This window comes from Megalops cyprinoides, chromosome 19 (assembly GCF_013368585.1).
Source record: "Megalops cyprinoides isolate fMegCyp1 chromosome 19, fMegCyp1.pri, whole genome shotgun sequence".
Lineage (NCBI taxonomy): Eukaryota > Metazoa > Chordata > Actinopteri > Elopiformes > Megalopidae > Megalops > Megalops cyprinoides.
Genome location: NC_050601.1, coordinates 23,978,237 through 23,995,339, shown reverse-complemented (window position 1 = coordinate 23,995,339; position 17,103 = coordinate 23,978,237). Strand labels below are relative to the sequence as shown.

The 17,103-nt window shown below is 43.5% G+C and overlaps 1 protein-coding gene across 2 annotated transcripts in view; it reads right to left on the bottom strand.

Moving 5' to 3' along the window:
• Window positions 1–13,684, bottom strand: part of LOC118793927 (protein kinase C beta type) — a 99,394-nt gene extending 85,710 nt beyond the window's left edge. For both annotated transcript variants that reach the window (XM_036552012.1, XM_036552011.1), the window contains exons 1-2: window positions 13,343–13,684; window positions 12,920–12,951 (exon numbers count right to left, since the gene is read on the bottom strand). In XM_036552012.1, coding sequence (XP_036407905.1) covers window positions 12,920–12,951; window positions 13,343–13,515 — 205 coding nt within the window. In that variant the 5' untranslated portion in view covers window positions 13,516–13,684. The remainder of the gene's footprint in view (window positions 1–12,919; window positions 12,952–13,342) is intronic.
• Between the last annotated feature and the right edge of the window lie 3,419 nt (window positions 13,685–17,103).

Genomic DNA, 17,103 nt, shown 5'->3' with positions numbered 1-17,103 from the left:
ACAGAGAGAGACAGATGGGAGGAGAGAGAAAGAGAGAGAGAGAGAGAGAGGGAGAGAGAGAGAGAGAGGGGGGGGGAGAGAGGGAGAGAGATGCACCTCCACTCACACTGCCTCCTTTGAGGAATAGCCAGCAGTAGTGACACTTGACACAAACAGCAGGTCCATATTCAGGCTGGCCATGGAACATCTCTTGAAACTTTACATTTCTTACAGCCATTTCACTTTCTAAGAGTGAGGCAGGAAAGACAGGAACAACTGGAGCAGACATGATGAAATGAAAGGTATTGTAATTCTTTAAGAGGGACTGCATATTCTGTGATACAACACAGCAGACATTGTGTTTCCAAGGGGGCAGGGAGATATTGATGGGCATGTATGTAAGGCATTGCTCAGTTTCAATATGCCGCTAAGAACTGAGCACAATTGATGTTATGCAACTGGAGCAGAGAGCCGTATTGTTAGCTGAAGCACAGAGCTCTGGACTATCTCATGGAGGGTTCAAATCCTGATGGGACACTACGCCACAAACCCTTGAGTAAAATGCACCACCTCCATTTTGTTACCTAAAATTATGAAATGTATAAACTATAGAAATACATATAAACCACGTCAGGCATAGGCCAAGCAAATCAATGACAACAGTCAATAACACGCGTCTCTATGGCAACAGAGATTGGAAACTGCATGCATGACAGAGTCGCTGTCCCCACCTGACAGTAAAAATATATGTGGCTCAACGATACATCACATTTACATTTTCCACCCCAGTGGGAACATTCTGCTTGTGACCCTGCCCCTTGTGACCCTGAGTGGTGGTTGAGAATCTTGTGACCTCCCCCCATCCCCCTCCCAAAGAAAATGCGTCTCTCTGGCAGGAGCGAGTCTGACAGCTATGCGGTACTGGATTCAACTGCTGCAACTGTCTTTGTGAAAATAATAATGACAGCTACATATACTTATATAGTGCCTTTTGTGGTTCTCCCAAGTTTGTGGTTGGGGTGTGAGGCAGTCTGCACCGTCACAGAGGTGAAGCCAGATGGCATACAGAGAGAAGGGTGTGTTTAGACAATCAAACTGGGAACGGCGGATTGGGCCAGGGATTTTTACCAGAACGTCGGGTATCTTCTGACGTCTTTAACGTATGTAATACTAAAAGTCTTAGGGGCTACACCGAGTCAGGATCTCCAGCTTTAACAAATCACGTGAGAGACTTGAGAAAAATATCCAGTGACAACCGTGCACTTAGCTTAGATAATATAAGCCCAAAGGCTGAGTAATCAAAAAGGTAAGTACGCAAGAAGCAGGCCTAACACAAGGCTGGTACTTGAGGCTGTCTGCATTTTTTGTGTTTTGTGCTGCTGTATAATGCAGAGCAGAAACAAATGGGACGGTCAGAGTCTCATGCACAGAGATCTCATTGGTTCAGTCTCGAACTGTCTCAGCCAACGAACACGTTACGCATCACAAAGCATGGCGAACAGGAGGCTCTCAAGCTGTCGTGAGTGCGCCAGGCTAATCCCAACCATAGCTCTGCCGTTTCATGCTACTCTTGCGATCTAACTCAATCAGATCACGAGAACAAATCAGATCTGACTGAATCAAATCACGAAAATGAACCAGATCCAACTGAATGAGATCACGGGCGACTCGCGACTCGGGCTGTTGCACCCTGTATGCCCTGTGGCCAGACTGCGAGTGATGAGAGGCCACCTCTTTCACTCACAAAGAAACAGACTCCAAGGACAGTGACACACTGTTCAAGAAATGAACCAATCAAAACAGCATCTGAAATCAGATTCCCTTCGGCTGCAATGAACCTGCCTTTTGCAGAACTTGGTTTGTACATGCGTGTTTGACTGGTCGATGGCGCAACTAATCTTTATGAGCTGTGTTTTCTTTTGGCGTGAATTTAGATGTTATAATGTTGACCTACAATTTTGTGCAATTTGCCTTAATGGGAAAGTACCTTACACACACAGAAAAATGTCAGCCAGTTGACTTCACAAAAATGGCAGACCTTAACATTGTTACTACGATGCAGAATAAATAGTTTGATGCAAGAGAATGAATCAGATCTAACATCAGCGTGGTGTAGCGGTAAGGACCAGGGCTCACAACCAAGAGGTTGCTGGTTCAGTTTCCTGCTGGGGTGCTGCTGCTGTACCCTTGGGCAAGGTACTTATCCCACAATTGCCTCAGTAAATATCCAGCCAGAAAAAGGATACAACTGTAAATTGTAAATGTAGTCACTGGATAAGAGCATCAGCTAAATAACAGTAATGTAAAGTATGTAAGGTATTCACATAAAGGGTACTGTATAAGACAGTGATTCTCTTCCCCATGTGTCTGGACTATGTAAAATAAAAAAATGAACAATTCTCCTAATTTGAGCCCCCCCCCCACATGGTTCCACCCCCCCAGACAGACAAAGCTGCATTCAGCAGAAACATCTGTCTCTGCCGAGGCTGATGCTTCTAGCCCTCGGAGGTGAATTCGCTTCGCTGTCCTGACGGGAGCGTAGCTCCGGCTTCAAAAAGGGGTAGCCCCTAAACGACGACAGACTACAGCACAAAGCGGGACAAAAGCTGCCTGTGATGAATCACGGTGTGGAGAGCGCCGCGGCGCCGCTGGAGGCGTGGGAGGCGCGAGTCATCCTGGAGCTCGGGTCGCTGCCGCCGGCCGCGTGGGCGTCCGTGCGCTACGGGGGGCCTGTGAGCTTTCACCCAGGTGGGCTCCTTCCCAAACGCGCACCTCCCGTTAATCCCGTTACCCCTCGAGGGGCCGTCCCTGCACCCTCATCCCGATCCTCATCTCGGTCCTCGTCCCCAAGTGACGGAGGCCTCAGACCTCGAAGCAGAACGAACGCTCACTCACACCCATTAAAGGGTTCTGGCAGGGGGAATGGCTGTGGAATGGATACGACAGAAATGACCCCGAGCCGCTGTTACTTGTTTCTGACCCACTAGTCAGGTAATTTTAGAGCACTGCCGGGTGACACCGGGTGCAGGACAGTGGCCCAGCAGAGAGGGGCAGAGATGACTGAGCAGCAGGAGAGCTCAACACCGCTGTCAGCCATCATCCTTCCGGTAGACCCAGAGATGAAGCACATGCCGTGGCATCCCACCCCTCGCAACTCCCCCCCCCCCCCCCCCCCCCACATCACAATCTTTCAAGCCCTTCTGGCGTTGGAATGACATCACTAGACATTCACATCCTTCCCAGCAGCCCCGCAGATTACAGCTTTGTTCCGGAACCTTCCATCTCTTTCATCTTTCAAAGACCAGCACAAGCAACGAGGCCTAGTTCGGGTTCCCACGCCAATCCGCTGGTATTTTTCCACGGTTTTTCAAAATGGAAAATGTGCGATTTTTCTCCAGGGCCATCTCCTTTGTCAAGGTATTTGCTGTAAATGCTGAACACAGGAATCAATAATTATATGACTCAAGATGTGAAAAAAGATATTTTGTAGGAAAAAAAGTCTATGTAATAACCATTACATAAAAGATAACTACAGAATAATTTCGACACTTGCCAAAATTGACAAAAGGTATCGCCCCCGATAAAGTCTAAGCCGACCACATCGACCCACCCCAATAAAAACAAAAACATCTAAGAATGCATTTAATTTCACTGACTTTTGAAGCATTCAGAAAGAATATCTTAATTTTAATCTTAACATCTAGGTCTTTTAGGTCCTTTCCATTACATTGCCATATGGACTGGCACCAGCAGGATCAATTCTCACCAGTGTCAGCAGACACCATGGCCGAGCACTGAGGTCAGTGCACTAGAGAGAGAGAGTGACAGTGCTCCTCCACAAATCTTCCAGCCAGCACACGGCGGGTAGGAAAGACCAACACACTGGCCAGCATCAGTCGTGGAAGTGACACAAGAATGATACACAGCTTTATTCTCATGTTAATCCATGACAATGATGTTTTGCATGTAAAGGGTGGTATGACCATGTGAACATGTCCAGGGAATTTCCATTCTGAGTGAATCTGGAGGATTACAGGAAGTTGTCACAGATGTCACTACTCAGCTGCTGTTTATGGGAAATACTGGACCAAAAAATGACCTTCAATAACTTCAATTCACACATAACTTAAAAAAACGAAAATTCCAAACATAACTTCCTATCAAGTTAATCACATAAGGTAGAGGAACATTCACCTCAGGCCTCAGCATCGTGCCCAAGAGCCGAAACTGGTGAAACCATGGTCGACTGCACTTTGGAAAAGACCACTTCTGCCCTGAGAAGTGAAAGGAGGGCCCTGACTGGGACACTCACAGTAGGAAACACTCCAGCCAGATGTATGCAATGTTGGAACATAAACCTTCACATTCTGAATGGTCTCCTGGCAACAGGAAGACATCTTTCCATGTGAGCTCTTTCTCAACTGTAGTGCTTTCAGCTGCCACAGCCTGAGATCTGCCTGAAAAATCTGGGCCATCTCAGGGAGGGAAAGCGCTAAGGGGAGAGGGGTGGGGTCTGGTGATGCACCTACTGGCCAATCATTTGAGGGGCTGGTGAGTCCCTCAGGAAAAAATAAAAGAATTTCTCTGATTTTTCTTCAGAGACATTTTTGCTTGAAATGGATCTCAATGCATGCTTGTAATATACAAATTCATCTGGAACTGTTTCATTGTGATTCTGGAAAAAAATCTGTTGTATGTTAAGAAAATTGTTCAGTTATTGATTTTTCCACATATGTAATTGGATGTATTTATTGCAGAATTATAAAATATATTTAGCTTTTCTATGTATTACATTAATCCAAATCATGGCAGCAAAAATCGATCTGTTTTAAAAAAAAACAGGCTTATATGGCTTATAATGGAATAACGTAGCTGATTTTTTTTAATGTACCTTGTATTGGTGACATACATTACCTACACAAATGGAACTGTGCTTGTGAGCCCTTTTTATCGGCATGAGTCATTTTCTTATGAAATGTGTCATTCTTCTCCACATCTCCAGTACTACACATCTCTCCTTACGCCCACACCCCCCCCCCCCAAAGCACCCCCACCACCCCTTGTACCGTCTTTCAAAGGAGCACATTTGCTATTTATAGAACCTTCAAAAAGCCCACGACCTTCAAAAAAAAAAAGAAAAAAATCAGCATACGCACACGGCACCAGAGAGAAGCGAAGGCTATCCAATCAGATGGCGATCTAGCACGGCTCAGTTTATCTTTCGTTATTCTTTACGTAAAAAAAAATTTAAAAAATGAAAAAACCAGAAGGAGGAGAAATGAAGAATCAGAGAGGCCTTAATTTTTCTGCTTTGCTGACAGTTAGCAGGCTCTGTGAGCTGTGCTGGCATGCCATGGGGAACCCGCTCTTGAGGATAATTGTCAGCCACTGTGTGTACACTAAAGTAATTACTGTTGTGTGTTTATATTCTAGCGCTGTTTTTTTTAATGGTGTTTTTTTTGTTTTGGTTTGTTTTTCAAACCACGCTCATTCACTGTGTTCCTGCCCCCTCTATGCCTAAGCACTTGTTCTTGCTGTACTTATTGTCCATATGCATTTTAATGCATTGTGTCACAATGGCCTTGTAATTCCCTGCAGAAAAGAATGCCTGCACAACAGACAAATAACAATAAATAAATAGAAATCTCTCTCCTCAGATGTCGGGGTCTCCATGGTTCTGTTTGACTGGCGGGGGCGGGGCGTGGGGCCCGGGGAACTGCATGTCCTTGGTTTTAACATTGAAAAATTGGGCTATTTTGAGATATTAATGGACCTGAGATATTAGGCCACCGCAACTCTCTCTCTCTCTCTCACACACACACACACACACAGACACACACACCCAAACTCCATCTATAGTCTTGACAGGATTCTTCCAAGACTGTTCTCTGAGGATCAGTTATCATTTTGCACATGCATTGCACATGCATTTCACACTGGGGCTGACCAGTGTTCCTGATATTTACAGGAAACTGTACAAAAACTGTACAAACAGTTTTTATGTATATATGTGCTCTGTCATTACCAGCTTGACAGTGACTACCCGTATGTAGCCTGTATTGCATTGATCAGACTTATTAGCTTATAGGTTAATACTTAAGAATGCAAGTCAGAGATTTCTATGAGATTTCTACAAGATTTTTTCCAATAATGAACCATCACTGGTTTACAGTAATTCACTGCATGCCACCTTGCCATAGAACAGAAGGTGAGCCAGGCTAACAAGGATCTGGACAACTGAGGAACGGCGTTGGGCAAAACAAACGAACAAATGAAAAATACTGTCTCCCTTTGTCTCGCTCCTCTGGTCTGGTTATTACTGTCTTTATCTCTCTCTTTTTCAGCGGGGCCTTCAAAGCGTGTTCTCACCATGAACTGTGGATTCAGATGGGTGTTTAGTTCCTGCTGTTCTCATTCAGTGTCTGAATGGCTTCTTCAGAGCAGAACCCACAGAGCCGTTCGCTTATGTGTGCGTGTGCAGACATACATAAACACACGCACACTTGCTCAAAAACACACGCATGAAAACACACGAACACCAACACATACATACTTGTGGTGTATATACATCCACACACACACACACATGCACCCATAAAAACACAAAATCCAAAGCACACACACACACTCACAACGCTGGATCCTCCTGAATCACCCACTCGTGCATAAATAAACCTCCTACTCTTGGCTCAATCCTCCCACACACTTATCCCCCCCGTCCAATCCACCCTGTCGCCAGTGCACTCACAGACACGCTGTTCATTTCAGTTTCCGTTTCTCCCTCTCTGTCTCTCTCCCTCTTTCCATCCCTCTCCTTCTCTCTCCCTGTCTCTCTCGCTCTCCCTCCCCTTCCCCCTCTCTCTTTCCCTCCTCCTCTTTCTCCCTCCATCTCCAGTCATATAGGTGCTTTCAGGCAGGAGGTTTACACTGGGGCAAAGCTCTTTCTTCAAAAAGGGGAGAGCTGGACCCACAACCACCAGGTGGGGTAGCTGCTACACCACCCTGCTGCCCAAACATCACGTAAAAAAGAACCGGCTCTTATTGATGGTGTGCGACTGCACTCTTTTCGTACAGGCAGAAATGTGGTCACCTCACATAGTACATGGAAAGCCACACTGAAAATGTTGTTGTGGGCTGTTGCTAGGTGACCACAAATTCCAGAGAGCAGCCCTCGGTTGCCCTCAACATTAAATCAATGGCCGAACACAGAGCTTGGAGGTGAAGTGAAACCCTGTGCCAGCTACCCTGCGAGCCACTCCGGGTAGTGCCAGTGGGGGCTAGCAAGCTACTGCACAAACCACCCAAGGCAGAAAACTTCCCTTTCTTTGATATTTTTGGGGGGTTGCACTATTAATAAGCATGCCAGTTTAAATAGCATTAATCTGTTAGCGATTGTTACTGCTAAGGACAATGGTCTCATCATCCAAAGACAGAATAGCTACCATGTAAACCCTCTTCCTATTCACAGTCTTTACTGGAGAGCGGTACACTCAGTTCGAATATACATTGCATCTGCAGAGAATGCAAGTGAGTATTTTGTTGTTTTTTTGGGGGGGTGGGGGGGGGGCTCTGTAATCAGCAATCAATTCAACCTCACGCAAAGCCAGCCATGTACTGGCGCGCCTGGAGCTCCACGCTCTCAGGTTTTCGCAGGTTCCTCCGACCGACTGCGCCTCTCCGAACCGAGTCCTCATCCGCGAGAGGGAGTCATCGTTGACCCGTCGCGACCACTAATTACGGCGCCCTTTAGGAAGAAGGAGACGACCCCCCATTTATCCTCCTGAAAAAGCATCTGGAGAGCCATCCACTGCCGCTCGAGCTCCGCAAGTGCAATAATCTGATTTCTGAGCGATTTCCCTCCCCGGCCGCTACGGTGCTATTATCATGATTACTACACCAGCGCTTTGTCCCAGTCCATTAGCAGACGGCTCAGATGGTAGCCAGCGCAACGTGACGAGAGAGCGATTCCTACCCCTGGATATGGTGAGTGATTAAGAGCGAAAAAAATGCCAGCGCCAATAGAAGCACCAATATAATTACCTTCTCCGCTCTCTACATGCAGTCCTTTTTATAGATTGGTGCGTGTGTAGATGTAAAGAAAGGTTCAGGGGCAGGTCAGCAGGGTGACAGTACAAAAAGAGCCAGAACAGTGTGTAAGACTCCTTAGGGATTCATTTTATTCTGAGCTATGAGCACAAGATGACATGGGGCGGAGTTTTTTTTTTTTTTTTTGCAACTATAAGCAACCCTCGTGACCTAGGAGTCAAGGTGAGGAGAAGGGGTCAGGAGAAGGGGTCAGGATGGGAGTCTGTGCTGGTGTAAGGCTGGGGTTCCCAATGTGGGTCTGGATACTTGGGTGGGTGGGTTGTGAGAATAAAATTTTGTATTAAAATTCCAATACAGACATTTCACACTTACCAGATGTTATCCACTGCCCCAAAGAGTGGATAAGCAAATGCAATATGTGCAATATAAAGATGAAATGGGGAAAAAAAACTCACATCCAACCATAGTGACCACATTTTCTAGCAGGTCACAAAAAGTGTGTTCACTCAGTCACTCACTCAAGCATTCCTGAGCTTGGCAAGTTTGGGAAATCTCCAGGCAATCTGGCTGTGTAATGGTCCTGCATAATTAGCCACACACACAAGCACAAACCTTCCTTCCCCACCCTGCAGAGTTGTTACTTTTGTCAAAATGACCCTATCAGGTAAAGAATGCTCCAGGTGGATGGCTGGTGACAGTGGCAGCAATACAACATCAACCACAGAGTCACCATTCCATGTAAAACAAATGCATATTTTTAGTGAGAAAAAAAAAGAAATTTAGATCAATGACCAGCTTTGCTTGTACATTTAAATAGGTTTGCAGTGTATAAAATATTTGGTACAAATTAATTTGTTTGTATTATAATGTTGGCAGTGGTGCTTCCAAACCTGTCCTCAATCATGAAGTGTTTATGTCATTTGAGGCCCAGCTCTCTAGCTAAATTTCCTCTCAATTAGCATGTACTTATCAAAATAATCAAGCACTTTACAGTACAATTAGTAGAGTTTTGCAAAAACTCATCAGAAGCCTTGGCCTGTTTACGTGTTTAAAAAGTTAATATGAAGTGGAAGAAAGCCACTTGGCCTTCTCAATGGATGAACAGTAGGCAACAGTTCAAATCCCAGACTGTCTAAACCCAATTTGCAGGGTGGATATTAAACAGGCTATGTATATTTGTTAATCACAATATCAACTTACCATCGCATCATTATAATAAGTCAGTGTTCATCAAACGCTGCCGATATATTACGCAGTAATCTAGAAAAAAAAATCTGTAATTTGTGCAGTCCTGGTGATGAACTACAAGATCATATTTCAAGGCGACACACCGACACCTCTTCTCCGCCTGCGTACCATGTGTACCTGGCACTGTGAAGGTGCATATAAAAGGTAAGAAGCCTCCCTGTTTGGTAATACGTATATCCGCACTAGAACTCAGGATCGAGGACCCGGATTCTTAAATACTGTTTTTAAAAAGCCAAAAATACTCACACTGATGCGTGTGCATAACCGTGTGTATCACCAGAAAGCCAGAAAGCCGGCGAAATAAATGTACGTTCACCTTTCGGCCAAAAAAACGGAGGTTGCTCCTGCGTATAAGCCGAAAGTTAACGGTTTATTCCGCTCTTTAGTGGAGATTTCAACATATTGTACGTTAGTGGGGAAAGGACATGAGCATTCTGTTGGTACATTACGTTCTCTCAGGCACATCAGATGCAACAGTGGTTCGCCCCTATGTGTTGAGTACAAAAGGTTATTTTACTCCAGGTAGCTCTTACACCCATAACAATAAATTTTACCACCGTGTTTTTGTTTTCATTTTTAATAATTAAAAATAAATTCCTCGAATGAATTACTTTCTTAATTTACCCAACTGTTTAGTAATTGTTTACAGTGGGAATGGCGGCTCCTTTGCAGGGCTAGCAATAGTATTATTTGGTGTGAACGGTGTAAACTCGTAGCGGTTCAAACCACTGGTTGGGTCATTTCGATTCAAAACCATGTCTCTACAGAATCAAGGTTATAGGTCAACGGCATATCTGTATCAATGTCAACTCATCAAATCAACTGTAGCAAACATCAATACACGTAGATTCTTGATGCAATTGCCACGGTTGAAATTACTCCACCTTAACTGTATTTGATCCATTCTTTTCTAATCACATGACGGCAAACTGTATGTTTGCAACCTTCTTCCATTTTGCATTACAGTTGTGATTCAACCTGCAGCATAAATTCTAATTTAATATATCTGAAATTAATCTTCAAACACAAAACCATGTAGCTGTTTTTGCAGGTTAAAATTAGTTTCAGTACACGTTTTCGTGTAAAGGAGTCTTCTAAGGCCTAAAACGACCAGAGGGGAGGGTTAATGCAGTCTTACTCATAAAAATCAAGTTAGCAAATTAGCCTTCGTTTTGTAAATTTCCGCAAGGACCAGTTCCGTCACTTGTAAATCTGTTTGTTCACCCCGCCGAAAACAGGCAGAGAGTAATCTCAATGTCCCTCGAATAAACACAGTAACCTCTGTCCAGAGGACCTCTGGCGGTGTATTGATTTTCTGTTCTGAAGTGCTGGCAGAAACGATTGGAAAGGCCATCTTCACCACCATTGATTTCAATATTTATTGTCTGGTGCGTCACGCTTGTACTCATCCTGCGCAAATGTAATTGCGCATCTTTTTTTCTTAAACCACTCGTTACGTCCTTTCGAATAAATTAAATATCCCCTAGACACTACATACATGGAGAAGTAGGCAGGCAAACACGAGAAACTGCATTAGCGTTTTGGATGATATTTTACACCCGTCTACTGAAACGCATTGTTGATAATGCACCAGCTTATTATTTCCCCAGTTGTCAAATGTCATGCCCCGTGTATGTGCGTTAGTCACTGTGAATCGGATTCACTGAATCCACTGATTCCGTTTCATAAACGATTTAGTCAGATCTAAGAATAAGACAAACTTATTTGTTTCTCACGACACCGACGGTTTAAAGTTCATCAGCACAGTTGACTCAGCCAAGGAGTGTTACTGGCATCTATGACCTCTTATGACTCAACCATACTACCACCTAACGAAGACGGCTTGTTATCCAGCTAACCTCCCAGTGAAAGGTTTTATATGAGTGTTTTTTTGTTTTCATGTCTATCTTGGTCATTTTCTATGCCTCCTTAAACCTGTTCAGTTACAGGTTAGCTCGAGAACATCTGGAATCTCACAAGAAAAAGACAGGCGAACTGGCACGCTTTGCGACTGGAATAGCAGTGAAATTCTATTCAGTGTATACATGAAAACAGAATTGATGTTTTCTGTGACAGTGATCAACATCACAGTTTTGCATATTTTAGGCCTGACGGGCACTATTTTAAGCGTAAAAACCTCAAGCTTCCAAATGTGCGTAACGCTTTGATTCCATGTTTCTGGCTAAGATCCTTCTTCCAAAAGCGATTTCTTAAAGGCTTAATATTCGTAAACAAGTGAATCAAAAACACTCGCATCGCGCTTGAATTTAAAACATTGCAGCCATATTATCAGGCCACAGCCTGACGCAATCAATCAAATGATGAAGGAACAGCTCATATTTCTTTCAAGTGGATGTTTTACGTCACAGAGCAAACGAAATGTCACATGTCACTTTGAAAGAAAAAAACGGTTCCCACGGCTTCTTGGAAGGCTACCCTATAGTGTGGAGATAGAGCTCCAACGTTCTGACCCTGGAACGACGCCAGGTGCTAGTACAAGTGGTTGGGGTTCAGATTTTGGTTGGGCAAGCAGATCCTAAATCAGTACAAGTCCCTATCTATGCAACGGTAGTTGTGCTTGCCCGTCATAAAGTGGGTTCACGGACGCGCATTAAGACGTGGATTCGCAGGGCGAATTCTTGAAAACACACAAAATTAAACGCTCTCAGTATGAATGAGATCGATGTAAATGTAGACCATTGGAGGTCCAGCTATTTCCTTTAAGTGAGCACCATTATGACACAAAATTATAACACGTATGAAGACTTTACATCGTAAATATAACTTGCTAAATTCTATCGCAATCTCCTCTTTACGTAAACAACATTTTTTTGATTATTTCCAACGAGCTGAGACAGGACAAAGGGGAAGGAGTGAACGTGGTCCACGATTTAAGTGGCTTTGCTAGGACGCAATATTTGCTCGTGTCTAAGATTACGCCACATGTAAGGAAAATGTCAAAAAAAAATTATGTGCGCATCTCATTACAACGGTGATGTAATGAGCGTTGCTGCTTGTTGAACATTATTTTTTGCATTTACTATCAACACTTGTAGATCTCTAAAAATACGATACATATAAGTGAAATAAGTCAATAATGAATGTGCGCATATCATTATAACGGCGATGTCTTGAGCGTTGCTACTTGTTGAACATGTATTTTTGCATTTACTGTTTTAATTCACCGGATTGATACATCATGTACCCGCGACCACATTAAAGATTTCAGAAAGTAGACTGAGGCATTATGTTACCTGACATTTTTGTCACAAGCAAGACATCGTTCAGAGCAGCAACCTGAAAACTGCGTCGCGCGCAGCCCGTGTTCTGTATTATGGGCGCGCGATAAGTGGTGAACCAGATAATCGTTAATATGTGTATGCTTGCAACACCTGTATATCACACTAACAACTATACTGGCATCAACGGTGCTGTTACTTAATACTAAAAAGTAGACATTATTATGGACACAGTGAAGAGGCGCACCGGTCATTGTCACAACTATCTATGGCTGGTCCTCCATAGATTTGGATTCATGGATTGTGTAATTATATTTTATTTATGTATTTCATGGATATTTGCAAGCAGCAGAATAAGTCGTTTAGACATAAATCGCTAAAGTCATAGAGCGTTAGATATTGCCTACCTTGACACTGAAATCCCTGCTTACCGAATCCCCTGAAATAAACAACAAATAATTATGCATCATCAGTTATTATACATAACAATGCGCATGGGAGTAATTGTTCATATAGAGATGCGGCTAATCATGCATGACAGTTTGCGACTATCCAAGCTGTTGCTCCCCCTGAAGTAGCGCACAAGTAGACCTATTGAGGACAGTTTTCATATACATATGATTTGTATGCATATGGTTGTGACTATCCAATTCACTGTGCATAAAGCTGAAATTACAAATGGTCACAAGTGGTGTAAACGTCCTAAGCATCAAGTGCCACCTGTACCTTCTTACACTCTCTAGTCAGCCTCAGTACCAGTCCGCTCCTCTTTCAGTTCCTATGACAATCGCGCATCTATGAAGTTAATGTTAAGTCAGAATGTTCCTTACCAGATGAAGTCCGTGCAGTGGCTGCAGAAAGTTGGCTGCTTGAAGAAGCGCGCGATGAACTTATGGTTTTTCACCTCGTGCACGTTCTTCTGCCTGAGGGCGCCTTGCCTAGCGAACCCTCTCGTGCGCTGGCCCCCTTCTCCGTCGCTACTCACTTGCACGGGGTCAGCCATTTTGAAACACGGAAGCTTTAAAAGTCGAAGTGTTTGCGATGTCTGTACGCGATAAGAGTCTACCTGCAGAGCTTGACTATAGTTGCGGCACTGAGCGGCGTCTCCCCGCGTCCCTCCTCACGCGCTTCCCTGCTGCTCCGCTTCCACCGGTACAGTGAACAGTAGGCTGGAAGCTCACCACTATCCTACTCGATCTGACATGTGATGTTACGAAACTCCGCCTCTCACCTTTTTTTTTTTTATTATAACTCTATTCTACAAGCAACGTTGTGAATGTTCTCACCAAATGAAGAACCGAGCAACATCGGGAGTGAAATTCTTTGCCAACATGCGAAAAATTAAACTATGATTTGCCATGCGTAGGTTTTACAGAGACGGAATCTACTGGGTGAGAAAAAATGTGTACCACACATATAAAAGACTATAACAACCCCTGTGCAAAGGCAACATACTGGTGTGATTAGATTTTCCATGGCATATTACATAACATAGATTGTTACAACTGACCAAGCTGCACAGGTTTTATTGAGGAAACTGTTACTCTACCAGCTGGTTACCTAAACCGACAACATTCTGACCTCAGGTTGAATTCCCACACCACTACTCTACACCAGTGCTGCAGCTATTCTTGTTCTTAGAGTGTCTGAAGAGGTCACAGTTAACTGGAGCAAGCTGATAAAAGGTTATTTAAAATCAGTCTCCAAAGTCTGCAACAGGTACGCATTCTCAATTGGCACAGTTTATATTTGTGACATCTAACATTGGTTACCACTTGTATGCCTATGCACAAACAGCATTTCCATACAAGTAAGTGTCGTATGCACCTTAATTATGGCACAAGTCATGAAGGACATGGGTGTGAATGCAGTTCTTTGGCACTCTGACTCCCTGTCATTGCCAGCCTTTTGAAGAACAAGCTTTCCCGACAGCGTTTGGCTCAACACCAGTCACGCAGGCCGACGTGCCATCATTTTAGGCACAAGGTTTAGTGACCAATCAGATCCTTGGCTGCAGATAGGAAACGCACTTCACACGGGATTGTACCAAATGCACCATGCTGCCCTGATTCACTCCCCAGGGCATTCTCTGACAACAGATAGCATTGACTGCGCCAAGCACTGGCTCCCAGCCAGCTCAGGACTTCGCCCTTTCACTCAGGTGGCTATCAAGTGAAGGCGGAGACAACAGTGAGCCAAAGCGTGGCTGACACATGACCTCATTCTGAGGTCAAAGAAATACTGCATTCCTTGCCATCACTATTACAGTGAAACCATTATTACTTAGGTTGAATAAATAACTTGTGATGCTTGGCAGGCATCCTTGTTTAAGGCAAAACAGTATTTGCCCATAGCAGGTTTGGATGGTCAGTGAAGAGACTCCAGGTAAGAATCTTGCCCAGGGATATAATGACAGAGCACTGCCTGGTCATTGAACCTGCAACCTTCTAGTGAAAGGGGCATCAAGGTAGCTTAGTGGTTAAGGAGCCGGACTCGTACCCTAAAGGTTGCTGGTTTGATTCCCCGCTGGGACACTACTGTTGTAGCCTTAGGCAAGGTACTTAGCCCACAATTGCCTCAGTAAATATCCAGCTGTATAAATGGATAACATTGTAAAAACACTGTAACTGATGTAAGTTTGTACATTGCTCTGGATAAGAGTGTCTGCTAAATGCCAGTAATGTAATGAAAGGACCGCCTCCTAACTCTGCCACAGAGCAACCTCTTAACAACACACCCTTTACAAACGAAGCTTCTTCAGCAATATTTCAGAGGCATTTGATGTTGTCAGGAGAACCATGTAGAGCAAAGGAGGCTGTATTCATTCAGACAGCTTTTACAGGTGTATCAGTGGTTTGTGAAGGGTTCTTGGGTGAGAAAAATCTTTTTTTTCTACTCTTTTGTTCATTTACAACACACACTCTCACGTTGGCTGTTGCAAATGTTCAATGTGCAGAATGATTATACACATAAAACAGTACCACATTAAAATGAACATATTATTTATACTTAGGAAGCATAATGTTCCAAAACCTCACTAATGAACTAATCTTTATAGCTGGCTGAAGCACCAGGTACTTCAATTTGAAACTTTGTTCTTAACGCAATATTAATGTTGGACTCAGTGAAGGCCACCATGCTGTCTTAATTGGAAATGCAATTGAATTAAAAAAAAAAAACCTCCCAGAGGAATTCAGCAAAGTATGGCAATAAGTTGACACCTGACCCTTCAGTCACTGTATTATAATTTGCCATGGGATTATTCTGTGAAGGTCTGGCTTTTTTGCGGAAACATTTTAAAGACTCTCTAAACGCATGTTCAGCACTATTCTCTAAGGGAGTTAAATTTAGGGAACCAAATCTCTCCAAGTTAAGGAGCGATGCCCTTTTTCATACAGCTGGTCAAAGCACTGTTTTTACACATCAAATCTTGAGTCATGCTCACAAAGCCAGCCGAACATCAATAGCCATCAGTAACACTGGAATAGTGCATCCCTGGCGGTACTTTCGAAAGTTGACCCTGACTGAGATGTTCTGAGCCTCAAAAATGGAACACGAACATTTGATTTAACTAAGTTTATATTTATTCTAGTAAGGCATTGACTGCTTTGAATTGAATGGATTTTTGGCATAGTTATGATAAACTCGCTAACCAGTGTTTAGCTGATGACATTACTGGAGTATAACATCTGACTGATTTTGGCAGTCCATGGTTCTTTTACAGATTAGTGCGGTATTATTATGAACTTTACACCTATAATTAGCAAAAAGCTATTATTAGCTACTAAAAATTTGGACAATAAATAGGTAATACTAAGCCAGGGAAGCAGCAATTCCAAAGACTACAGTGACCAGCAGTGTTAATACTACTTATTTTCAGATTTCTGCATTTTTATGTAAGCACATTACATTTATTTACCTTTATTCATTTGGCAGATGCTTTAATCCAGAGCGAATTGCAAGTGAGGTAGAGTCCAGCACAAGCAAAAAACCATAAGGACTCATCAGTATTAGAAACACTGCAAGACCAGTTTCCTCAATAGTGACGAGAAAGCTGCTCTATTCCCGTGTGCCTACGAGTGGGATGGAGAGAAGCTAGGCAGAAACATACCTGTTGTGTTGTTGTGCATCCCTCCCTGTCCTCTCATATTGGATAAAGTAAGAAAACAGCTATGGTATACGGGGCTCACCATTTCTGTTCAGCCAAAGACATCACAAATACATATTTCAGCCTCAGGACATCACTTACATTGTATTCCAGTATGGCTTGTTTCAGTATTTAAGCATGCATTCTCCTGTCATCTAACACACAAAAGGACCTTCACCTGAGATCTTATTAGCTGATGTGCGTAGCTGCACTCAGTGTGTGCACCCTTCCCCCAGGTGATCAGGAGTAACACCCCACTAATAACTCAAGATACAGAAAGACAGACATAAACCCCAAATAAATTGGCTCCTATTTTGCTCTATTTCAACCTCACGATATTGCTTACTTATGATAGGATGATGTTTCTGAGCCATGGCCCAATCAAAATGCATAAATGTCATACTTTTGTGCTTTTCCCAACCTTTGCATGGAGATGTGTATGAC